The sequence below is a fragment of the Plectropomus leopardus genome, chromosome 2, assembly GCF_008729295.1.
Source record: "Plectropomus leopardus isolate mb chromosome 2, YSFRI_Pleo_2.0, whole genome shotgun sequence".
NCBI classification, from domain to species: Eukaryota; Metazoa; Chordata; class Actinopteri; order Perciformes; family Serranidae; genus Plectropomus; species Plectropomus leopardus.
Genome location: NC_056464.1, coordinates 9,165,473 through 9,192,888, shown reverse-complemented (window position 1 = coordinate 9,192,888; position 27,416 = coordinate 9,165,473). Strand labels below are relative to the sequence as shown.

Genomic DNA, 27,416 nt, shown 5'->3' with positions numbered 1-27,416 from the left:
GAATCACTGGAAAAATGAGACTTGGATAATACTGCACGAGTTGTGTGAGAGTTTGTAATCCGATGGTTTGATATTGTTTTGCTGTTGTTAAATGCGGCCCTCTTTTACTCAAATTCATCAAAAACTTTATCCTCTTTTGGAATCCTCATTCATCGTGATGACATGCGAGATAAACTACGTTTTCTTCACGTATTCAGCGCAACATGAGGTGAGTAATTAAAGCACAAATGATCATTTTGTGGGTGAAGTTTTTCCTCAGAGAGGTGCATCTGATCACGACAGCTGAGCAGAGCTGCAAGATATCAGACAGGAAATGAAAATGTGGCAAAACTGGAAACTGGAATATGAGCAATGATATTGACAGATATTACAATGAGTTATAGTAATATCTGTTTCTTTGTATCCAGCACATGTTGAGCTGTATCTTGTGTATGAAAAGTGCTTCACAAATAATAACTTATTTTTTTGCCGTGACTTATTACAAACCTCTGACGAGAATCTGCTCCTGTCTGCTCACAATTTACACTCAGTCAAAGAGATCTGCTTAAGAGGCAAAGCACGGCCCCGCTGAGGTGACGAGGGCCTCCCTCGTTAACCCACTTTCTCACAGTGACCCAGTCATGTCTGTCCTGATGGTCGAGGTCACAATCAAACCATTTCAGCAACGAGTGCAACAGCCAGGCTTTGCACGAAGCTGCCCACAGCTCTCGTCTTTCGTCTCGGTTTGACAAATGCATCGGTGAGGAAGACATTCACCTCGGAGCGTATGTTTTATTTTTCCACAATGTGCAGAGAGAAACATCAAAGCTGCGCCTTCTCCACAGCCCCGAACACTCTCACACTCACTACAGCCTCGGATTATTTGAATTGCAGCGAGACTGCTCTCTCCTTCGACTCCACAGGCACTCTGTCTGAATAGTAATTAGCTACCGACCTCTATTCTCTCTCCCTGCTTTTCCCCTCTCCCTCATCACATCTCACTCAGTCTCTTTCTTGGGATAAGATGTTAAAATGCATGTCGACAACTGCTCCCTGAAAATGATCCAAGCATGATAAAATATTACAAATATTACAAAAAAAAAAAAAAACAGGTTATCTAATGCGCTGTAAACCCATCTTATCTTAGTAATTGAACCCTTTGAAACCTGGGTGGACATACATTTTGTCGCGCTGCCTTCAAATGCCTCTCACAGGTTTTACAACCTTTGAACCCTGAGCAAACTGGGGGGCGAAATCAGTAGATTTAGAAAAAAAAGGTCAGGGATTTTTTTTCCAAAAAACTACAGTTACAATTATCACAAAGACATATTTGAAATAATGTAACAGAATTATTAAAACTTTAAGCACTTTTTTCTGGTCATTTTTATGTTTTGTTTTAATTTTATGTCTTTTTTGTTGCAATTTAAAAAAAAAAAAAAAAAAAAAAAAAAAAAAATGTCTTAATTTATATATATGTCATTCAAGTTACAACAACTCAAGAGAAAAAGGCCTAAAAAAGACATTTATACATATGAAATGTCTTTTTTAGGCCTTTTTCTCTTGAGTTGTTGTAACTTGAATGACAAGTTTAATTTCATCAGTATTTCTAAGTTTTAGCGACTGCATTTGTTGCCATGAGCTCAAGTGTGTTATTTTAATGACCGGCGGAAGGTTTGTTTATTTGTCAAATCAACCTTCCTGAAGCCTATAGATACAGTACAATTTCATCAGTAGATAGAACAAACACGCTACTGAAATCTCCCAGCTGCCTCCTCTTACCAGCAGGCCGAGCATCTCCCTTAGCCAAAGATCACCCACTCACTGTGCGTCCACACACACACCAGTCTGACCACAGCTACAGGACACACGACATGATTTACTGTTTAACTTTAGACAACATAATGCTGCATAAGTTAGTGTGGGTAACATCTCCCGCACTCTGTTTCTCTTTCACAAACATTCATGTTTCCTGTAAGGGAGGATGATCTCATGTTCTGCAGTATTCAATCTTACCTCCTCTGACAGTAAGACTCTCTGAGTTTTCCTGCTGAGCATGCAAAACTAAATCCAGCTGTATTTCTTTTTTTTTGTTAGGAAAGTTAGAGTCGACCACCATCATATAACAAACTGCAGCTGCAGTGAAGGTCATTGTCTTGCATGAAGTCCAAGTGAAAAATGGTTTGACAATCCTCATTCATAACTACTCATCTACACACGTGGAATGACAGTTGTGTGTCTGTGCATATGTGTACATGCTGTCTGCTTTTATTCGAGCAAAAATCTCAAGGGAGGAGCCGACAGGTTAAAGCACATGTCAATACAAGAGTACAAGAGGTAGACAGGTAAATGTGCAGCCAGTAGATGAATTAACTAAGAATATTTACTCAAGTTCTGCACTTAAGTACAATCTGTTGACTATTGAACTCAACATCAAAACAAATATGCCTCTCCCTTTCTTGCTCTGATGTTACTTACATTTCTATCCTGGTGTAGCTCCGTTCCTCGTAAGCGAGGACGTGGAAGAAGGAGAGTAGCCAGCAAAGTGTTGTGTAGCTTGGTCTGCTCCACTTTGTTTATTTCCCATTCACAGAGCCGTGAACTGTGGGGAGATGTTCGCTGAATTTATCCAAAAAAGTTTTGATGCAGCTTCTTTTGTGCCGTTACTTTTGTGCCGTTACCGTGATATTTTGAATACAGGACTTTTACTAGTCACAGAGTATTTCCGTACTGTATTGCTATATTTTCTGAAGTAAAACATCTGAGTGCTTCCTCCAACACTGTGTGTGACTGACATTTAGGGTGACTAAGTGAAGGCAATCAAAACTTGTTACATCTTTATTTACCCTTTTAGAACTCCTATTCCTATTTCCCTTTAGTGTAGTTTTAAAGCTAGAGTTGCTAACTTTTATGTTAATAACGTTTGTCATATTTGCTAAAACTGCCACTATATCATGAAAGAAGTACATGAGACAAATAATCTGTGAAAAAAAATCATGCCCCTTCTCCTCTCCCTGCTGCTTCTATAGCATTCACTAAAATCAGACCGCGGCACGGTCAGCAATAACCAATCAGAGCTAAGGAGTCTGTGACGGGGCTGTCAAACATGTCAAACGCTCTGTGAACTGTGATCATACTTTCGAGCATGCAGCACCGGTCAAATGAATCATGATTCTGTTACTGCTTTACCTATTTCTCACCTCAGATGGTTTCAGAAACATATTTTAGTGTACTGTTTAGCTGAAAAATGAGAGAGTAGTCTGGCTGGTGGTCTGTATTCTGTTTTATGTACCTTTGTACCTTTATGTACATTCCTGATTCACAGTAAGCGCCGTTTATGTGACAGTGATGTGAAACGGAAAAGTGAAAGAACAACAAAAAGAAATGTCTCCACAAATTCAGGTAAAGAAGGGACTGTTTGTAAAATGCACGATTCTTTCACTGTGCATTAGGGTTCATTAGGAGAAGCTATACGTGCATCTACAGTGACTCAGACCAAAAAACTGGTATTACAGGGATTGGTGAGTGAAAGAAGTGTTTAAAAAAAGCCTAAAGCCCTAACGCAAACACGCACACACACACACACACACACACACACACACACACACAAACATTTTCTCCGCAGGTCCCAAGTGCTTCTCTCCCTCTGGAGTAGCAAGCAGGGTGCGGCCAACTCAGGTAACAGAGTGATTCATGTTTCACTCTGCACGCTCGTTAAACTCAACTCTGACATCACACACACACACACACACACACACACACACACACACACACACACACACATTAGCCTTAAGGCCAGTAGAAGTAATGACAGGGGTTACAAAGCAAACTAGCAAAGAAGTGCAGCGAATTAACTGAAAAGAAGAAGTGACTCAGACAGCGACTCCCTTCCTCCTCCTGCTGTTGAATTATTCCTTTCTGTTTGTGCACAGCAGACAGAGTGAAAGAGGAGGGCGTGGCCGACACACCCGACACACTACACTACACTATATACACACTCCAACACTTAGTGGCAAAGCTGTTACGAATGAAACATAACACCAACAGGAGCATATTCTCCTGTGGGATTTACACACAGGTATCAAACACTGGGAGTTGGCCAATATGTAAACCAAATTATGTCTCTGAAGCACCGGAACATTAGGTGGATATTTTTTTTTTTTTTACTATCATCTAAAAATACTGCGACTGTTGTAGTTGTGTGGAAAAATGTGTAAAATTCTGCTTGTAAAGTTCAAAAGACCTTCTTAGTAGCTGTCACTTGATATGATCTGGTGAGCAGATGCTTTATAGGCCCACAAGGACGACGGTTCCTGCTCAACTACTCTAAAAAGACAAGAGGAAAGCAACTTCAAAAACACCACAGCACATGTGGTGGAAGAAACATCAAGAGAGGAAATTCAAGAGGAGATCCCTCGTCCTCAAAAAGTGGTGGAACTAACTGCAGCAAAGAATGAATGAAAAGCTTTGACAGTAGTACAGAAACTAAACACAGCAGCCCTTTGGTACAATCTGTGTGTAAAAAGGGAGCAGATAGCCTGTCCCTCAGGTGTGCTCGCCCTTATTTATGCATAAGTTCAAGTCTTAATAAACATGTGACTTATATAAAAAATTCACTCCTCGTACAGTTGCCATGGAGAAATAGCTGGAGACCGGGGGGGGGGGGGGTGTAAACATGTTAATTTCTGCGATACAGTTTGGCATTTTAACAAGGGGGTCTATGGGATTATTTCTTTTTTGGAGCCAACCTCAAGTTGCCATTAGAGGAACTGCAGTTTTTGGCACAATTGAGCATTGGCTTTATGTTTCTGCCCCAGAGGTTGTCACTTGATAAAATCATTGAGTGGCAACGTTCATCACCAGGACGGATGACTTTAGTGGCTTTTATTATAACTTGTTCAATACACAGCTGAGACGAGCACTCTTTGCTTTATGGGATACTGAGGTGCTGCCAAGGATACACAGGTTGTATCCTCAGCTACACTTCACTACATTTGGGGCAGTCTTTGGAACTGCACTGCAGGTCCACGACTTATGATGGGGTGGCAGAAACCTCATGTTTCCTCTTTAATGGTTTTAACAGCTTAGCAGAACATTCAATTGTGTCACTGAACGTGCGGCTCCAACATATGGCCGTTCTAATCTGGAGAGGCTTTATGGAGAATTCACGTTTAAGTATGTGTGTGTGTGTGTGTGTGTGTGTGTGTGTGTGTGTATGAAAGGGGTGAGGGTGGTGGGGGATGATGTGAGGGGCACCACATAGGCCGTGTCCATAGCAACCAGTTCCATGTGATGCTGCATGAGGGAGCAAGAGATGTAACACCATTGTGATGATACGAGCCTTAGAAAACAACTGAGAAATGAAGAGTTAGATTAAATAAATTAACAGAAGGGAGCTGTGTCAATTTACTGATAATTAATCAACAACAAATCATAAAAGTCATTTATAAATGCAAACCATTCATTGGTTTCAGCTTCTTATATTTAAGGATTCACACTTTTCTCATTGTTAACTGAATATATTTGGCTTTTGGACAGTTGGTCAGATAACACAACCAGCCTCAATGGCCAAGTATTTATTTTTATATTCATTAAGTTTGCAACTAGGTTTGCAACAGTATGAAAAGGTGGTATCATGGTATTATAAGTGTCTCATAAATTATTGCAGTTTCACTGTTTCACTATTCTGCTGCAACCCTAGCAGCAACAAACAATTACATTTCTATCATTTGATTAATCTAATTTATTTGAGCGTTTAAATGAAAAAATACTGGAAGATGTCCTTCACAGATGTCCTTCCAAGAGCACAAGGTGAAGTCATCAAATGCATAATTTGTTTGATAAGCAATCTAAAACCACAAAATATTCAATTTACAATGATAAAAAAAAAAAAAAAAACTTTGAATCTTTGACATTGTCATTTGGTAAAAGGATTTAACCCTTTGAAACCTAAGCAACCTGGCTTGATTTCTTTTGAAAAACATGAAGGCATGAATGACAAAAAAAAGACCCAAAAATAAGCAAGAAATTTTACCTGAAAATTACCTGAAAACTGTCATTAAAAAAAAAGGGGGGGGGCAAACATAAAGTTTAAAACAAACAAACAAACAAACAGGGAAATGACCCGATTAAAAATTATAATAATTTAATATATAATCATTATTATTATAATCAAATCTGTTTGATTATAATAATCATGCACACAGTTTTTTTCTAAAGCATTTTCCCTAGCCCTTAAAAAAATAATTTTCCAAATTTACTAATTTCTTCTTACCAAGTTGCTGATTACCTTTTTCCCCCAATGTTTTTTTAAAAGAAATTGCACCAATTTGCGCAGGGTTCAAACGGTTTTTAAAACTTGTGAAAGGTATCTGAACACAGCACAAGAAAAGTCATGTCGCTCCAGGATTCAAAGGGTTAAATGATAATCAAAATAGTTGATTATCAATCAACTCGTTCTCTCAGCGACATTATATAATGAAATATTAGTAATCATTACTTGGACCTTTCTTCATTTGCACAGCTCACAGAACAAATAACAGTATCAGTGAGCTCAGTCTGTTGACAGAAAGTAGAAAGTCACATGTCAGCTAAAGCAGATAGAAACTTGGATCAAATGGCAGCAGACTCACTGGTGTGCAGTCTGAGGCACGTGCTGCAGGCAGTCTGACTGCAGCTTCTTCCACTTGGCATTTTTTAATAATTCAGTGAACAGCACAGTGAACTGACCACTACTTACTCCTCTGCCTCCACCACTGTCATTTCTTTGGCATTGTTACTTTCAGATACAAGCTGCAGATCTAAGCGCACAAACAGATGAGAGGAAGGTTGATTCAAAACACCAGACGGTTTGTAGTGAAGCAGAGCTTTAAAACAAGCAGAGGCCCACCTGCAGTTCACTGTGAACTTGAAAGTGAGGTGCTTCAGCTACCCAGCTGGCAGTGCGTGTCTGTGTGGAGGTGTGCGCTCGCGTCTCATCTAAATTATTCAGTTTTTTCTGTAGACAAGGCTTCGATGCATCCTCAGTGTTTATGTGTGTGGGGGTGTGCGCGCAGGGTGAAATTACACACACATAGGGTGTTATATAATACTCGTAATTCATTTCCAAAAACATTAGAAAAAAATAATTGAATCCTGTTTTTGTGTTTCAGTGGTGGCAGATGAGTGCTTCTTTTCTGTGGTGTAAGTCTGTGTCCTGGAGCGCTGGCTGGAGATCAGAGTACAGCTCCTCTGCAACAGTTAATGAGCTTTTAAACAGATAAATCAGCTTCCTTCCTGTCGCTGTCAATGCTGTGTGTAAACACATGCATGAAGAACTGCTCGCGTAAGTGTGGCGACACATGTGTGCTGCACACATAGAGCCAGGGTCTTCCAGCCCAACAGGAAACATTTGGTGATATTTTACATGTTTCTTACTGTGAACAAATTCCATGAAATGATCATAAATCAGCAATGAACTGATTCCACTGACAAGCACTGTCATTGTCCAAAGCAGATACTCTTTTTCGACCACATACCTTGATACCGATATTTTGACTGTATTGTAGGGTTGACTACTGCTCCTTTCACAGAACATTTACACAATGACATTTTTGATAAACATTCATCAGCAATGTGGATATAATGACTGAGTGGGCAAATAATAGAACAGCTGGACCACTCTGCCAATTCAGTTCAGTTCAGTTAAGTTCAGTTCAATTCGATTCAGTTCAATTTGATTCAATTCAATTCGATTCAAATCGATTCAATTCAATTCAATTCTAATTTCAATTTAATTCTAATTTCAATTCAATGCAATTCAATACTTTATTAAGGACTCAAGATCATATCAACAAATAAAATGAAATAAGGTCATTCCACAGTGAATCAGGCTTTTACATACAGACATGAACGCCAGTGGCTCCAAATTCCAGACACCTCCTACTCAGTTTAACATTCATACGCACTCACACATCAATGGAACAGCCATCAGGAGCAATCTGAGGCCCAGTATGACATGCAAACTCGAGGAGCCAATCTTTCGATGAGTGGAGGACCCGCTCTACCTGCCGAGCCACAGCCACCTTATTTCTCAAGGTTTCCAAAATTCAAAAACAATTAATTTATAATCATATATGAAAAACACAAGCATTCAATTCTCACAATGCAAAAGCAGAAATTTATAGTTTATCAAATTGGTTGACGATTAATTTTCTGTTGACTGAGTAACCGAATGGTTTCAACTCTATTTCACACATACACAATTGAGCTGCCAAAAATATTCACTTGTACACTGATTATTACCTTTCCCAAGGAGGTTATGGTTTTTTTGTACAGTTTGACTGCGGAAAAACCAAGGGCACGATTTTCATGAAATATAGTGGAAGGATGTAACATGGATCAAGGCAGAACCCAATAAATTCTGAGTGGATCCGAATCACGAGGCAGATACAAGAAATTATTACTCACTTTTGTTGACATTGCAATATGGCCTTGGTGGAGGTCTGCACTCTCAGAGGACCCTTCTTGTTCATCAAACAGTGCATTTGCTTCTTTCAAATGCACTATTTACTCTTCTTTATGTAATCTTTGCTAGTAACTTAAGAGGCCGGCTGTTTAAGTAAAAAACTATGTATTTGTGGACCTTTTAAAAACACGAACATTTCCGGGACAAATGGGCTTGGGGCTGTGTGCCGCAGATGAAGTTGTGACAATAACTGTATTCGAAAAGACAGACTAATGCATTGTTGATTTTGGTCTTTTCATGGAATTGTTCTCAGTAAGTAAAGCACTGACTAACAGACAGAGAGAAGGCAGTGGTGTTGTGTCGGTGGGGAGAGAGAGATCCCCAGCAGCGGTCCTGGCCCAGTGTGACTCACAGGCTAAATGAGCCAGGCGTGTTGCCCCCTGATGCTCTGTGACCTAGATTGAGAGACGCAGGCAGGACCGTAATCTCTCATTTCTCTCCCTCTCTCTCTCTCAGTATAGAACAGGCTGCCGAGATGAAAACCTGCCTCTCCGCAGCCGCAGCAACAGCAGCAGCAGCAGCAGCAGCAAAAGTAGCAGCCGCAGCAGCAGCAGCCCAGACAGGCGGCGGGATGGACGCTAGTCACTAGAAAATCCACACATCCACTTATCAGCCCGAGCAGCTACAGCAGAGAACGAGACAGCAATCAAATTAAGCAGTGCGGAAAATCACTACACAGAGCTGTACAAACCGTCTGTTTTACTGGACACGTGATCTATATATAGGCATATACAGGGACTCTGCAGATGGCACGTGTTACAGGTTATGAGTAGAGTTTTTGAAATGTATCGATACAATGCCAATATGACATCTGAGTTTGAACACGTTTTTAGTCATGCCAGTGGCAGAGCTCTGAGGACAGCGAGGACAGACGCTCTGTCGGTCTATCTGTTAACTACTACAGGACAGATTACCTTAAAATTTGGTACAGATGTTCGTGTCCCGCTTGGGATGAATTTTAAAAACTTTAGTTATTCTCTGAGCTGCTCTCTAGCGCCACCATCAGGTTAAAATTTTAATACATCCAATACTTACGATTATGAACTAAATCTACGAAATATCTGCAATATCTGCAAAATTAATCACACTCCCATCAGCCTCGTGTTTACTTTGTGTGTTGTGCATGTTAGCAAACTTGACCACCGTAAAAACTTAAACTGCTAATCATCTGCATGTTAGCATGCTGACTTTAGCAGAGCAGTGCTGTGCCAAAGTACAGCCTCAGGGCTTATACACAAGCCATGTAGCACGGCGCAACCATCACATACTGTATCACTTGTACACCGCAATGGCGCTGCTCTCGCTTTTGCTTGTGCTTTCTGCACATCTACATTGGATCCAATCATGGATTTAAGGGTGCAAAAAATGTTGCATGTGTGTGGGCCCTAACTGAGACACATGCGATTTTTTTTTGTGTGTGCCTGATTTATTCAATATATCAATATATTTTATTAAACGTTTTTATATATTTTATCACCACTGCTTTGACAGAGAGTGTGACTGTTACACAACAAAAAAGCAATGCCACAAATGAAGGCGGAATGAACATCACAACTTCACAACAGTCGCGGACCTGTTGCAACTGTAGCATATTCGCATCATCATCATGTTGTTTATTTGTCACGCCTCTGGTGTGTAAAGGCTTAAGTCATAGCAGTATGTATTTCCAAGTAAAACCTTAAAAAATTCAATATTTTTCTACAAGATGCTGCTTTAATTGAAAACAAATAAGCCAAACATCTCAAATTTTAAATGCTGTCTAAACACAGGCAGCCATACAATAACTTCGCCTGGGTAAAACAGTCTAAGGTTGGTAAGAGTGCGAGTCAAATCAGTACATATCTGACTAAAGAATAAGTAAACAATACTACCAATCTGACATTTGATGCCAACTGTCGGTACTTTGTATGACAGACACTTTTGAGATCACTGCTGTGCACTGCATGACATCTTGTGTACAGCTTTTGTACAAAGCAAATTGTCTTGGGTCATATTCACATTCTGTCGCTGTCACACACACTCACATAAACAATATAAATACCAGAGCTGCAAACAACACAATGCCCACACACTCCCAAGCTGAGCAGCTTATACACTTGTAGTTTAGCGCTCTACATTCCAGTTCGGCTCAATCACCAAGTCTTTGATCCCCTCAATGGCTTTCTTTGTGTCCTTACAGTCACGGAGGTTAAAGTAGGTGGAGTTGCTCTCTTTCTCTCTCTCTCTCTCACACACACACACACAAGCTAGCACATAAATACAAATACACACGCACACACTGCAGCCCACAACTGCTGCTGTGAAAAAAAAACTGCTGATGCATATTTTCTACTGTTTGTTGCTAGGAGAGTCCCATGTATCAGGACAACAATGGGGTGATTGTTGCCATGTAAAAGATATCCATGAGAAGCTTTCGGAGTCGTTGGTGGCCAGCTGCTGCTCGCCTTGTCCCGTCTGCGTTGAGCAGACGGCCAACGCACTTCACCGAGCTAGAAGACGTGGATACAGGAGCGGGACATCTGGATAGCACCGGGCCTTTTCAACAGCAAGAGTCAGCTCTGATCTAAAGTTACAAATGATGGAGCCGGATGTCACCTTCAACATTTACTCACACTTCAGCCCTCAAAACACCACGACTGTCACAGGTGACTCTGACTGTACTCAAAGATGTCTGATTGTTTTGTCATTTGGCCATCAGACCAAAGCAAAGCAGCTGCAGTCTCTAAACTGTAAGAAAAACACTGAAGACTGTAAACAGATGAGGAGGAGACTCAAGTCACAACTTCAACTCAATCCTGACTCCTGTCAGTTTTATTACATTGACACCTGATAGATATATGTATAAAAGTACGTGCCTTGAATTTGACATGGCTTTGCTTCTCAGCAGGGTTGAGACAATTGATCCATTCAACAGAAAATGAATGGTTAATTTCTTTCTGTTCTGGACTGTTCTTTGGGCAAAACAGCAATTTTAAGACAGGACCTTCAGGTCTTTGAACTAAAGACCACTAAACTTAACTTAAGTTCAACGGGATATTTGTTTTAAGTCTATCATAATAACATGCAACTGACAAGGTGACTCTCAACACAATGGCCAGATTTTGGCAGAATATTGGCGTTATAGGTTTCTACAAACCATGAATATATAAGATTTAAACATTATTATTTGTGTTTCTACAATGCTTTGGTTAAGGTGTGATTATGTTTAGGCTTAAACTCACTTGGTTATGGTTAAGAAAATATAATATTTTGGCTTAAAATACCCATTTTTGGTGCATCACCACTGCTGGAAATGCTCCCGATGTCTCGCTAAAAAACAGCTTGCTTCTTGTTTGTTCTAAAAAAAGGTCTGCAGCTTGGCATAACACCATCCACCATCCCCTTCACTTCCTGATGACAGTCAGCCCGTATATGTAATCAGAAGAACATCACTTTAGAAATGCTGATATGATATGAATGAAAGTTTGCAGCAATGTACAATGCCAGCATTTTCTGTTGGCGACTGGGCTGTGTATCTACTTGTTTTGTTCCAGACATTAAATTGGCTCTGCACTGTTCAAACCATACTTTATTCTGACCACATCTGTTATTCTACATTTTCACAATAGAGTCCTGAAGTAATGAGTCCTAAAACACGGAAGTTTGTTAGCCTTTTAGCACTTCTGGTTCCCTTGTCTTAAAGTCTCTGGGTTTTTTTAATTGTTTTTTGGTAAAATGCCTTAAATAAGGTCTGTGGTTAACACATGCTAAAGAGTTTTGGACGTTTTGTTCTGCGATTTTTGAACTTTTAAGATTTCACTCATCTTAAAAAAGGCGGTTGCTAATAAGTGGCTAAATGGGACTACAGTGTTTGTTGAGGACGTTAGGCGTCATCACAACGGACACAGAAACTCATCAAACCCACTTGTCTGCATTTACAGCTCTACAGAGTCGCATTCTAAATTTCAGATTTATCTGTTTATGATATTTTTCGATTGTGTTTTAACATATTTTTACAGTGTTTGTAGTGCTGGCGTTTAAGTTGTGCGACCGCGATGTAGTTCTTGTATAGCCTAACAATAGCTTTTTGCTTCTGGTAATTTAATTTATGCTTCAAAACACACAAAAGTGGTGTTCATCTGTGAAGATTATCATGCTGAACAAAACATGTGAGTCTCATAAACTCGTGTTGCTAACTTCCTGTTTGGCCTACAAAAATACGTCATCCCTTCACAACTCTATAGACTTGATACAGAACTTGTATCTAAAGACTTGTGACAAAGGGGACTCATGCAAACCGTTTCACGATCAATTTGCTCACAATGGCACTTACATTAAGCCCAGTTACAAAATAAGAGCTTTTGTAATCATACTACAGTGCTCAAACAACATTTCACACAGCAGGTTAATGATCTGTCAGTACAGCTGCCTTACATCCTTGACAAAAGAGTGAAATACAGTCTTGTAGGATAAATACTGCTGTCATTAATGTACAATTACTGTATTTATGTTGTTCACTTGATTACACACTGATTTCCCATCATCCACTGCCTCATGCTAAGTGAGTTGAGCACAGGGTGAACATCCCCTCCTCCATTACCCAGCCTCATTATCTCACAGTAAATTGATGTCTATTATTAACCAGAACACACACTCAACTCCGCAGTAGCTCAGGTCAAAGCATGCTGTGGTCCCACCCTGTGACACCTGTTAATTTGATTGATAAATGAAATAGAACGAATGAAATGCAGTCAAAAGTAAATAGCAAATGATAGGTAGGATATTGCTTTGTTCAATAACATAGTATTGCATCTTGTAGTTTATGCATCAAAGGCCCGAGCATGGTCGTACTAAGATCAGAATCAGGGTTGTTAAAAGCATACAGAATTATAGAGTGGAAATAGGTACCAGTGCAAAGTTTGTAAAAAAAAAAAAAAGAAAAAGAAATACAGTAAGAATAAATACAATTAGCACTAACACTTAAATAATTAAAATGTATAAATATGTCTAGTGTGCTGAATATGTGAAGTGTGTAAAAATATAAAACAGAAACAGAAATAAGGTCATAAAAAACAATTTGCACTAAATAAGAAAATAATAATAACAAAAATCGGAAATATGTACGATGTGCTGTGTGGATAAAGTATGTAAAATTATAAAATGGAAATGCAGAAATAATAACAATAAGCAATATTATGTGAATAATTTAAAATTGTTAATATGCATAATCTGCTGAATGTGTAAAAAATTTAATATAAAAATACTGTAATAATAAGAAATGATTAGCACTTGTATGTAAATATATGATGTTCTGAGTGTGTAAAATTATAAAACTACATGCCTTACTCTACAGTACAATAAATAAAACTAGTATGTAAAGTTATAAATGTGAAATATGCACGTGATGCTACAATGTACAATATATACATGAGTAAGAAGGACAATAAGAATATATACAAAACATACAATATGTGTAACATGTTAAATATTACCTACATTTAAGAGTTGACAGAATATTGCACATTTAAATAATAGCAAAGAGGATTGCTGTAGTTGAATTATTGCCCCGATTGTTGCAGTTAAGACAGAGTATAAAGAATCACCGAACCTTAAAATTTTTTTTACAATAAATTATTGGAATTATAATTGAAGATGGGTGAATTAAGTCCAAGAAAGATACTAACAAGTGACCAGGAAAATCTTTAAGATGGAGCACCAGTTGTGCAGCTATTGCCCGCTAGTTTGTCTATTCAAATCTTCAGACACATATCCTAAAATATTTGTTGCCCTATCATGATTGAGAGAAAAATATCCTAGCCACTGACTCTGTTACTATAACTAAAATAAAAAAGCACAGTAATGGTGGCCGGTTCCACCATAGTTTCTGATGTCAGGTGAAGTTTCACCTGTTCAGCCTACATGGGCAGGACAACTCCAGCTATGTGTGTATCTGTGGTACAAGAGGAGACTTAGGCATCATTAGTGGCCCATACATCCCCCCTGCTTGGCTCTTCATGTGAAACATAACATTACTCATCCACCCCCGGGCACCTGAGAGCTGCACAGCACCAATCAAGCTGCTGCACTGTGATTCACAGTGTGAGGAGGAGACTTGCATAACAGCCATATTTCCATTTCCCACAGTCACTCTTATAACACAAATAACCCTCCTAACATATCTGCTGCAGTTTCAGGGTTCAGACTGTGAAAGCAGCTGAGTGTTGGACGGTACACAGCATCATTTGGTGTTCACCAAGGCTGCGCGCACGCACGCGCGCGCGCGCACACACACACACACACACACACACACACACACACACACACACACACACATACACAGAGGGCCTCCGGGATGACAAACTTGACCCATTTTCCTTGGAGTGTGTATGCACTATGGCTGTGATGATGAGCAATATATGACACGCTGTATATGCAGGCAGATAACGTGGATCAACACAAGAACACAGAGGGAAAAAAAGACTAAAAATATGCCATTTTGCTAACATAAACAGTATTGTTCACAGCGAACTATGCACACAAACGCCTGTGAGCACAATAAAAGCAGCAAGGGTAAGTTGATGGAGAAATGACAGCTTGGAAAGGAGGTCAGTGTGTTTTTATCATTTTCAGTCGTGCCCGGATCCACTGCAGCAGCTCTGAGTCTCCCCCAGTTGAAACAGGACGACTGTTTGTAACCGAATTCATGTAAACAAGCTCAAGATCCACACTTTAACTTCCCTTTGCATTGATTAACCCCGCAGCTTAAACTACTAAAGCCCGTGTATGGAAACATTACCTTCGGATAGCTCCAGATCCAACTCCGCCAGCTGGTCCCTGACCTCTTTAGGCAGAGCCGACAGATCAACGCTGCGGTCGGCCATCGTTGGAAGCACAGCAGCCAGCGGGATGTTTGCGATATTTCGGGTGACGGCAGCTACAGTCCGGCATGAAGCAAAGAGCTAAAACAAAATCAAGATGTTGTAGTGGTGGTGTTTACTCCATCTTCGCGACTCCCCGACACCGCCATGACTGTGGGAGATGGGAACAACTCAGGAGAGGAGTCTGTCAGTCACATGACCGGGGCTGACGGTGCTGCTGTGACAGGACGGTGGGATGAAGCGGACTCTCTGCTCCCTCTGCTGTTGTGTTTTTACAGCTGGGAGGAGAAACGACACTCCTCCAGATCCAGCTCACCTGCTGCCACCCTGTCCGCAGGAAGAGGCTAGCCCCAGTTTGTCCCTGTCATTAGCTGCCATTACCGCGGAGCTATGGAGCTAACAGTTAGCATCCAATTTTCCGAAAAATAACCGCAGCGTGAACTTTAAAATAATCCTTAAAGTCGTCGAACAACCCTCATGGCTGCTCTGGGGGTGTTTCCAGAATCTATGAAACACTCTGTTAACCACCCGGTTGAAAAACATTCAGTCTGCTGCACAGTAAAATGTGCAATAAAAGATTTTAAACCTTATCTCCAGTTGCCCTGCTGAAGTCCAATCAAACCAAGATGGCCACCGGAAATGACCAAAGTGCTCAATCTGCAGGCCCTACCACAGGGGTGTCCGAATTTTTTGAATGGTGTGTGTGTGTGTGTGTGTGTGTGTGTGTGGGGGGGGGGGGGGGGGGGGGTTGTAACTTTAACTTTAACTGTTAACTTTACGCTCCTTTGCTGTGGTCATGGCTGCTGCCGATAGGAAGCGTCTGCTCTTAGGTTATGGTTTGTTTGTTTACGGTCTCTATATGTGCGACAGTGCGGCCATCATAAGGTGAAGGGAAAAAATGCAAAGTGACTTTGCTTGATTGAGCAATATTGTTTTGAGGGCCATATATAGTATACTTTGAAAGTTAAGCCAAGGGCCGTTTAAAATTGGTCACGTTTGGCCCCCAAGCCAAACTTTTGACATTGCCGACATCATTTTATATTTCTATTTCATGGTGTTTTTATATATAAAATAACATGATATATTTTTTATATAATATTTTATTTCTCTGTGTAGTAGAAAATACTTGGCAAATTCTTCCTGTAGAAAAACAATCCCACTTCAGTGGAAAAACTACAGTTGAAAGCTTCAGTTAAATGGCTTAAAAAATATACCTTTATTCATGAAAGACATATTGACTTGTCATTGTCAGTGGTGCCCCCAGAAATCTTTCAAAGGAGTGGAAAGATTGGGCCACTGCAACACCAAGGAAGAGAAAGTCTCAGCCTGGACTTGCTACTGTACAGGATCTCCCAAAATAGGGGCTCTGTGCCCCTGAAAGCCTGTCAGTTTCATATCCCTTCATATTTTGCAGTTAATGTTATTTTTCTCATGTGTATAGATTGATACTCATACAGTTAACATTTTGAATTCCACAAAAACCCTATTTTAAGATGTTATACATATGTTCTAATTGTTCTTCAAATTGGCAATTTGCTCTCTTCCTTAAGAAATAACAAATATATAGTTTTATTTTAAAGGAGTATATTGTTTGTAAGAAAAAAAGTTGAATGGGAACAGGCCTACTCATGTCTAAAAACACATCTTTTCTAAACCAACAGCCTCAAATTACTTTTTATTATTTTTGCAAGGGGGGCAACAGAAATATTCGTGTGGCTGTGGCTCCCCTGACCACCACTTGGGGGCGCCACTGGTCATAGAAGGAAAGCCTATATTTCTAAAAACACTAATTACGACTCTGTTCTATTCAAGTTTTGCAGTGAGAGTGACAGTGAGCCTGCATGCACACTACCAGGACCCTGAAATCCAAGCAGCGAATGGATTTTGGCAATCAATTATGTTATTTACACCTGCGTATTCCCTACTGTGGCAATGCAGCAGACTGTTTTTCTTTTTTTGTCCAGACGGTTAGAGGGGTCTTTAACTTTTGTTAGAATCAATTAGACTAAAACAAAACAATAAAAATGGAGAGGTAAAACCAAAACTATGATATTAAATGTAAAACCCCCTAAAGAGCTGGTATAAGTGGAAACATGCAGATGAATGCTTCTTTGTCATTAATTTATTTTATTATTTGCCCGAGACAACTTATTCATTAGTTGAGACTATACACAAGTATTTTTTCCCATCTTGAAGCCTGAGTATTTGACAAACTCTCCACACAGATATCTTCGAGCCTTTTTTTTTCATGTGGTTCAACCTGTGTTAAACACATAAAAGACATTTATGCTCTTTAACAAAATAACGGGACATACTAATCACATGATGGAAAAAATAAACATCTCAAAACAATGACATTGTTAAAAAAAACAGTGAGGAGGGGGGAAAAAACAGAAAGTCTTGGAAGTACACTGCTGTATAAAATAATCTGCAATTCAAAATTTCAAAAGAAGCACCTTGCACAAGTATTGAAGTCTACTTCATGATACAAGACAGTTTTTCATAACGCTGGACTAGGACATCTGTAACTCTCGACAGATGTGCGCTAATCACCCATCGCATTCATTTAAGAATACTCATCTTCACATTTTCTCTGGTCACCTCTTCTCTTTAGCTTTCTACTGAAATAGACCGAACCCTTCTCAGCGGCTGGGCTAAACACGACAAATAAATGCAAGAACATTGATATTCAATAGAAAAATATATTGCACTACTCTTTCCTCAACTGAAATGCCAGGGTAAATGATTTAAAATCTATTCTGTTTGATTATCATTTAAAGGCCTTCTAAAGCTAACCATTTCAAGTGTGTTACATTAGGACTGAGGATGGAATCCTTACATAACAAGGACAATTTTTGCATCAGTAATTTGATGTTTTAAAACAGAAAACAAAAGCAGATCAAACAACAGTGATATAGTATGATGAAGCACAAACAAACAGTGGTATTCTTCAGCCTTGAGTAATCCATGCAGTCAATAGGGTTTGATACATTTACGACTAATGTAATGACATCCATTCTGAATGGGTTAAAACTGATGGTAAAAAAAAGTCAGGCACACACTCACAGGGTAAACTGTGTACACATTTATAATTTGGTTTGTTAAATATGCTCTTGGCTGACTAAACCGTCATGTGTATTTAAGGAGAAAAAAAAGTCAACAGGAAAACAAAGACAGAAAACTAAAGGACAGGTTGAAAAGTAAACATAAAAAGAGCAAAAGAAAAACTCTCCAGGCTGCCTTTTTTTTAAACTGAAATCAGCCAGCCAATCTCTCACCGTACTTTCATTGCATCAGCAAACATCACGTCGACACAGCCATAAAAATCTTCTCATATGAATGAAAAATACAAGTTAAAACTGTCAGCCTGGAAAGCAACCAACCTCATCACATCCAGCGTGTGGGACTGAAGTTTGACTGAAGCTGCATTTTGTTTAAGAGAAATGACAAATGATTTTGACATAAAAAGTTTTCATTCATACTTTTCAAATTAAAATCTTTTCCAACGACCGAACAAGAAATGACCCCAGACCCTGCAGAGTGAGTGTCCGACGTATTATTCATATTTACATACAGAGAGTGATGAAGCGTCTCTGAACAGGGAGCCTGCTGGGACAGGAGGGTTGACGGAGGCACTGTGCCGTGTCTTTGTGTGATTATCATTGGCTGTGAGGGGTCGGGAGTATCTTAGTCTCGGGGATGGGGGGGTTGAGTCCCTCTTTTAAAACGCTTTGCACCAGTCCGGCCTCCAAATGCCACTAAAGTTCATACTGGCTACCTGCGTCAGCACATCATCTTGACTGTGACTGCGTTGCCATGACGACCCCTCCCGGCTGGCCCGATCCCATGCCGGCCAGGACCGACATGGCCACGGCCTCTGCAGCGCGGACGCTCAGCCCGTTGATGGTGGCCCCCGGACTGGAGGCAGGGGCGGGCGGTGACGGACCATGCTGGATAACTGCCGCCGGGGAGCCGATGGGTTCACTGGAAGAGTCCCTGGAGGTTTCCTCTCCTCCTGCAGCTAGAGACAGAGACAGAAACATTCACCCTTAGAGAGGTGAGCGAGTAAAAAGAATGCATTAGATGGATGAGATGATGGATGGATCCTGACAAAAGATGTGACACGGTGCAGGGAGCTCAATGGTTACCTAAGAAAGCGGCTTTCTTCTGCATGACGGTGACCGGACAGTCTTTATGGGCCAGGAGGAGCTGCTTCAGCTGCGCCACCTCGTTCCTCAGGAGGGTTACTTCATTCTAAACATGGCACAGATAACATACAGCACCCACATTTCATTTTCATTTATTTTATCGAACGGCAACACACATTAATCAACATTTCTGTGCATGTGCCAGTGTTTGCCATCTGGATAAAATTTAAGACTTTTTAAGACCTTTTTAATACCACCTAGAATTAAATTCAGTGCCAACTTCAAGGCCATACTGGCAAATGTCTACAGGATATAATGCAAAATCAGTGTCGATTTTTAGCTCTATAAATAATTACTTGCAAAATAACTGAATTTAGTAAAATATGTTAATATTCACTTTCATATATGATTTATGTAGCTTTGTGAGTCTGTACTCTGATAACATTAAACATTACAATTAAAATATGTAAGACCTTTGTAAACAACATTTAAGGCTTTTTGTCACAAATTTAGGAGTTTTTAAGGCCTTATATTTGAGAATATTAAAATCAAGGCTTTTTAAGACTTTTCAGACCTGTGGGTACCCCCCTGTCAAATACACCAATCTGTGTTGCAAGTATAAATTAGTTACCATGCTGCAGTGCAAGGAGAAACGGAGGACTCACCGTCAGGGACACATTCATATTGGCAAGATCATCTGCCTTCTTCTCCAAAGAGTTCACCCACAGTTTCCGTTTTTGCCTACAGCGGGAGGCGGCCGCCCGGTTTCTCTCCAGAAAACGCTGCCTCCTCTCGTCGGGGTCCATCTCTGAAGCTCGCCGCCGCCGGCCTCCGGTAGGCTGAGCAGGGGACACCTGAGGAAAGACGAGGGGGGGGAGAGGGTGAATACTTGCAGGCTACATACACACTAATATGTTTTAAAGCTGCTACATTTATGCCAGAGTCCACACTAATCAGCGGTATTTGAACACCTAAAAAGGAGACCTCTGAAAATGCTGTTGACCCTGATTTAGTTCAATAATTCTGAGGGGAAAAGGAAAAGGGAGACTTTTGAAAACGAAGAAACAAATGTTCCCCTCTTGATCAGGTCTTGTCAGTCCTGACATATCAAGCCAAAACATTGTAGCTAGTTGAATATTCGTTTTGTAATTTCATCTATCTTGTGTGGGTATTTGCTTGCTGTTGCCATGACTTCCTTCAGCAATGAATACTGCTTGCGGTGCCGCTCCAAAATGTTGCCGTTTTTGTTTTGCAATGACTCCTGATCTGTTTTCCGCTGCCTTGAGTGCCTTAGACTCCTGCTACTGAAAGAAACAGTTCCACCTCGTCATCGGTCCGTGCAAAGACGTGGTTTCACTTCACGCATATTCTGTAGTATCTTCTGTTACTAAGCAACCAACCGCAGAGTAGACAAGCTGGTTCCTGTTTACACCGGGAGATGTATGGCCAGTGTATTTGAATAATCGTGTGATCTGGTTTTCAGGCGTTAGTATGGACGGAGCTTATTTCTGAAACGGTGCTGACACATTTGCGTGTACAGAGATCGTTTTCATTTTAAAACACTATTTTTAATTGAAAACCTATTGTGGATGCAGCCAAAGGTTCCATGTATGTCCTGAGTTTTGCATCTGTCGAATTTAAGTTTTGCTTTTTCTCAAAAAACCCCCCCCAAAAAACACGAGAAGGCAAAAGCAAAATAAGTGCTAGACAAAGAGACACCATGTAGAGGCTGAAAGGCGAGCGTCATTTAGAAATGATCCAACATTCTCTGTATTACTGTGTCAAACTTAAGCATTCAAGACTAAAACACTAAATGTCAAACTCACCTTTGATACTAAAATATCAACTTAAGCGCAAAAACTATTGGATCATGATTCCCCAGGGCACTATCTACTTATGTCAATATATGTGAGTTGGCTCAGAAACTTGTAAAGGAGCACAAAATATGAATGTACTTAAGTTCTTAATTAACAGCTTTGTGGCTTGAGAAAGTCAAAGCTTTTGTGCAAGCAAAACTACACTTGAAACAAAGACCAGTAAAGAACCCAAGAAAATCCAAAAATGTAATACAGTGTAGACCAGTACTTTTTTAAATAACTTTTTATAAACTTTTCCAAGGAAAATGATCAGATCCACCTTCACATAATCGCTGCTGTCAATTTAATGTATCTGCTCAGCATGTTAGAAAATGCTCTTTGTTAAGGCTCAGGAGGTGAGTGTTTTGTATTTCAGACAGATTTCAGGTACTCATGTTGTTGTTTACATTCTTGTTAATAAACAAATCCCCATACAATGTCGGCACTTATGAGTCTGATGCTGGTTAGGATCTGTATGTAAGCATATGCTGCAGGTGTATTACCTGAGGCTGGGCAGGTGATGGTGCATCGGAGTTTTGAGTGGGTTGTTGGCTCTGTTCCTGTCGCTGGGGAACAGCAGGGATGGATCCTGCCCCCCCACCAGCACCATCTTGTGCTCCTGGGCCCTGATGAGTGAGAGCTGCCTTCAGCCTCTACAAAGAGAGACACACACACACACACACACACACACAAAACACTGCATGTAGGTCGCTTCACACTGAGCGCACAAAAAGAGCTATTTTAGAAATATATATTTTTAAAAAAAGTTTATATAAATAAACACTGTTTTTCAGAGCCTGCAGTGTATAAAATGAAGCCAATATGACTGATGATCTCACCATCTTTGTCTCTGAGTGCAGACTATATCCAGACGGGGAGGATGACCCACTGCTGGCCCCACCAACTGGAGGTCCTGGAATCCCAGGGATGTTAGGCACTGAGTTCACTGGCCTCGCGAGCTTCGCATCACAACAAATAAACAAAAGAGAGAACGGCCAAAAACAAGGTAAATTTAAAGAAAAATAATTTGAGTTATTAACTTAAGTTTATTAAGTTAATTTAAGTTTAATTTCTTATATATTTTTTTTCTGGGTTTTGAAAATGCCTTACAGATATGACTGAGGTCATCTGCACAGGACTGGGCAGGAGAGGGACTGTCTGCCCGTTGGGGAGGTGCCTCACCAGTGGATAAGCGCTTGTTGGGGAGCTGGTGATGAAATCAGAAATTTGTAAATGGCTGCTCTTCCAATCTCTGCCCACTGATTAAATACAGATCGAGAGCCAGGTTGACAAAGTAGAGAGAGCAAACGCGAGCGCAAGAGAGTGAGAGAGATGTAGAGCTCCACGGTCTGCCACAAATAAAACTCTAGTTGTTCCATCACCAAGCAGAAGGTGACAGAGAAATTAAGAAACTACATCTCAACCAACCTCAATATTGGTGACCTGACATCTAGAGGTATACTTTCTTAAAAATGCTTTCTATGTCTTCAGTGACTCGGTTTCTGGAACAATAAACTCAGAAAAAAAAATACTGGGAGGTAAAAAATCTAAACACAGATGAGAAAAAAATACAATTCAGAATCGAATTAAAAAACAAGTGGGCATGTGGGTATTCATGTCGTAGTAATCTGAAGCAACATGTAAGCTCAAAAATAATATTTTTAGGTGGATGTAAAGCATGAGGAGCTAAAGCAGGAACAGCTGCGTCACACAGCTTTGCATTGATTACTGTCAAACGGTAGCCTCGGTCATTATGGGATACAGGATTCATGAAGGAAACATGACCACCTACAATAATACCATGTGTTCACAAATGCATCTTCTGACCACACCTCTTGATAATGCAGTCAGTTTATCTGAACGGGTTTATATCAACAACTATCCAGGAGCCCTGTGATAGTCATGGTTCTATTTTTCGCTTGCAAGATCTTGAAGTTTTGGACGACGGTTTGAATTTACACAAAGTAGCTAATAATTTTTCCAACAGGAGACTGAAATCTTTCCACTTAATCTGAGGTTTAGGGTCAACCCATATTGGTTTTTCAGGGCCGATACCAATAACAATCATTAGTAGCTAATGAGACCAATAACTGATATTTGGAACCGATATGCATTTGAAATAAAAAAGAAAATCTTGCTGTCAATATTTATAATTTGAATATAACAAACTTCAAAACAAAACTTTGTTTAAATGCCTTTAGCAAATGTTTGATCGAAACTTAAACGTTCAACATCATATACAGTAAGTTCCAAACAACTATTTTTTTATAAAGTCCAGCGAAATTTTAAATAAAAAATAAATAAATAAAAATGGCTCCCTGAGGTTTTACACAGTAAAGATTCCTCCCACGCTGACACTTTCTTTTCACTTTTTAATCAATTAATTTTATTGGTGATTATTAAAATAAAATGCTGATACAGAGAATCAGCAAAATACCAAATATTGGTCGCAATAATGGGCCAGGCTGATAATCTGACGACCCCTACTGAGGTTACTTTTCCCAGAAAACTTCAAACCAATCACAAACACCTACTCAAGACTGACATTTTTACTGTGTACATTTTTCCAGGAACTACTTCAGTTTTCAGTTTTTAGTTTTGCGACTACCTCTAAAGAAATGCAGAGAGGAAAATCACGCTGTAGTTTACCCGAGCTGTCTGTTGGAGGGCGGCGCTTGTGTGATGACAGATGTTGGAGAAGGCAGAGTTGGGTGTAGTGCGTCGTTGCTCAGGTGAAGGGGAAGAGAACCTGGACGCACAATGGTTGGAGTGGGGGCAGAGCTTGCAGTGGGCTTTGTGAGAATCTCCTGTTTAAGACAAAAGCATATATTTCCATTCAAAAATGTATTTTATCTGCCTGAAGAGGGAACCAATTATTGATGTTCAAATGGCAGGTCATATGCACGAGTAAATCTGTTAACAAGCTTTTTAGTCATAATTTGTGGCATTGCATTGCACATTGCCTCTCACCCTTGAGTCTCGGCTGTTGTCTGACATGCTGGAGGAGGAATCTGGACTTCCAGGAGAGGACGAATCAACTTGTAAAGGACCCTCATCCTCATCTTTTGCTTCAGACGGCGTTTGTAAAGGTGCAGCCTGAGCACAGATTAGAAGATGAATAACGCTTTCATCATCTAGAATGGTGATATTATTGTTTTCTGATAACCCAAGGAAACCAACAGTGTGCAAACAATTCAACACGTGCGTTCATTCTTTTTCTCACCGGGTGTTTTGTCCTGTGGTCGTCCTCATGTGCTTTGGAAAACTCCTGTTCAAAGGAGCTGGCTAGCTCATTGAATAGCCCAACCTCCTCACAGTTCTTCAGGAAACGTGTGGGTGTGGGTGTCTGGTCTGCAAAAACAAAGTAGCAAAATATGTTAAGTTAGTCGGGAGGATAACAAGACAGAAATATCTCCTTTCCATCAGACATCACAGCAGTATATCAAGACAGATCTTCCGAGCATTGACAGTTTTATTACTGTTTAAACTAACCACATTAAACGAACACTAATGTCAATGGTAATGTCATTACCTGCAATGATAACAGAGTCTGTTCTGGCAGGACCAAATTTTAATGTCATTTCATGTTTGTGTTTGTGGACTGACAGGTGGTCTTCATTTGTGAATCTCTGTAAAAAAATAAAAATAAATAACAGCAGATAAGAGAAAAATAATGAGATGCATCAGTGTGTCTACTGTGTTAATGTCAAATGACAGAGAATTCATTACAAGAACTTTTTGAATTTATGAATGATGTGAGATGAACAAGAAGACCTGCTTTCTGTGTAGGTGTGGACAGTAAGGTAGGGCTTTCTTATTAGTTTTTGGCATTTTTATAGTACTGTAACTGCAAAGATATCTGTAAGCTAAATTGCAGTGAGCCCATGTAGCTCTGGGCGATATGGACAAATCAGATATTGCACTATTTTTGACCAAATACTTAGATATCGGTGTTGCCACAATATTGTGGGCTTGAATATTGTTACTTTCACAAAATATATACAGTGGGATTTTTGATAAATATTCATCAGTAAATATAATGACTAAGTGGGAACAGGTAAATAATTGAACAGCGAAAACAGTCTAAATTCAGAATTATAAACATAAATTCATTACATAATTTTACTGTAATCCAGCCTTTAAAATCAGGAAAAGACAACACTTACAATATTATGATATCCAAAATTTAAGATGTTATCTAGTTTGATGTCATACCATCAATCTACTTATAACCCAACCCTGAGCCCATGTAATAAGAATAAAGAGGTGAGAGTTAGTGTTAGATTTCTGGAGTGGATTCTCAAAGGTGTGCAATTAAAAGAGAGAGAGGGAGAGAGAGTGTTATGAAGGGATGCATAGGACTTAATATGTTCACATATCATACCTGCCCACATCCAGGGGCAGTGCATACAAAAGGTCGATCATCCCCCATCTCAGACAAATGTTCTGCAAAATAGAGCAAAACAAAACCCACACCAATCTGTTATCTACAGTATTCATTTATGCATATGAAGGCAATCAAACAGCTGATGCTTAAGTTTCTAAAACATACTATTTTTCTGGTAACGGCAGGAGCCTAATGAATGTTTTAATAGTATAACTTTGCTATTGATCTGTGCCAGCTTTAGACCATTGCATAAAGAACACCCAGATGCAATTGGCTGATCAGAGAATACTTGCATGTCACCATCTTTTATTTTTGAATGTTTGCTTGTTTTGACTTGCTAATGAATCAACATTAAGCATCAGTCCGCATAACACGAGTGCCATGCACCTGTTGAGATCTACATTCTGTTTAGCGCCATTAATTGTCCTCGGCTGTCACCAAGAACGCAGACAAATATCCTGGTGACAGGTGCTTAGGAGGTAAATAGGCCGAAGACTGTCGGCCTGCTTGGGAGTATTTGGTCTCGGTTAACCGGGGACTGTCGTTAAACGGGAGCAATGAAGCAGCAGAGCCAAATCAAGCTACCGCGCAACCAACCCCAGTGTCATCAAGTCATTGGCGGTAGCTGGCTATCACTGTCGAGGTCGTTCGGCTGTGTAGCTAGCTAGGTGGCTTAGGTTACGGTCAGTGGATAGGTTAGTGCCAAATCTTTGGCTAGTTCTGACTTTATGAAAGATGGGCCTTTGGCTAGCTTAAGCTTATCGCTGAAAACGCCAACATATTTTGTCTCCGAAAGCTGACAGCCGTGTCATTAAAACGAATGTGGAAGGTAATATCATGGTAACTAATAACTAATAAAAGACAACCGGCTACGGCTCGCAAAACGCAAATGTTGGTGTAGCTACCTGTCACAACACAGCTAGCTGAGCTAATGCTACTCGAAGCCTCGTTAGCTTACCTTGTGTTCACACCAACAGCTCCGCCAAGTTAGGAGCTAAACGTTAGCACGCTAATGCTAACGAAAGCTGTGCTCATAAACTAACATACAGTCACACGGAAACATCTCGTTTCGTTAACATTGACTCGGTACACTTCGTAGAATGCAACATCTTATGTTAGATGATCCGAAAAGTGACTGAACTCACCCGAGGTTTCAACAGCCACTTGACTCCCCCCTCCCTGCTCCGGACAGTGCTGCTGTGCTGCTGCTGCCTGGCCGTTGTTGACACTCTGACACTTCCATTAACAAAACAACGCGAGAACTGGAGCGAGGCAGTGTTACGTAACAGGATTGACGTCTTGAAAACGTGAACATGATGCCAAATGCGTTGGTATTTTGACCCAGTCTTTATATATTCTCCGAGTTTAGCGTTAATACCAGCTCCAATTCACATTTGTACAATTAAAAGTCCCTTTTGCTGGCGTCACGCATCACTGAAATCTCCCGGACGTACACAATGAAGATTCGGAGCTAAATAAGCCTAAAACAGTTACATAATGTTTAAGGTTATTTCCGGATAGTTACTTGGCAGATGACATGTAAAAATCCGTCAACAAATCCTCTCTAGTGTGGCAGGGCCTTTTCACTGCGCATGTTCGTCACTGTGGCTCCTGTTAAAACGAACCCTAGGTTTAGATATAAGAAAATCAACAAATCATACATTAAAATTCACATGTGAAGCTGCA

The 27,416-nt window shown here is 40.1% G+C and overlaps 2 protein-coding genes across 3 annotated transcripts in view; both read right to left on the bottom strand.

The window, feature by feature from the left end:
* Positions 1–15,593, bottom strand: part of LOC121952865 (disco-interacting protein 2 homolog B-A-like) — a 56,908-nt gene extending 41,315 nt beyond the window's left edge. For both annotated transcript variants that reach the window (XM_042499725.1, XM_042499732.1), the window contains exon 1: positions 15,258–15,593. In XM_042499725.1, coding sequence (XP_042355659.1) covers positions 15,258–15,342 — 85 coding nt within the window. In that variant the 5' untranslated portion in view covers positions 15,343–15,593. The remainder of the gene's footprint in view (positions 1–15,257) is intronic.
* Positions 15,594–17,449: 1,856 nt separating this feature from the next.
* On the bottom strand, positions 17,450–26,973 carry LOC121952857 (cyclic AMP-dependent transcription factor ATF-7-like). The gene is given in 13 exon segments (XM_042499712.1): positions 17,450–19,360; positions 19,488–19,593; positions 20,153–20,341; positions 21,847–21,996; positions 22,183–22,302; positions 22,454–22,550; positions 23,993–24,150; positions 24,314–24,439; positions 24,567–24,694; positions 24,876–24,972; positions 25,728–25,789; positions 26,876–26,915; positions 26,917–26,973. Coding segments are annotated over 13 exon segments (1,560 nt in total). The 3' UTR covers positions 17,450–19,130.
* Positions 26,974–27,416: the final 443 nt, after the last annotated feature.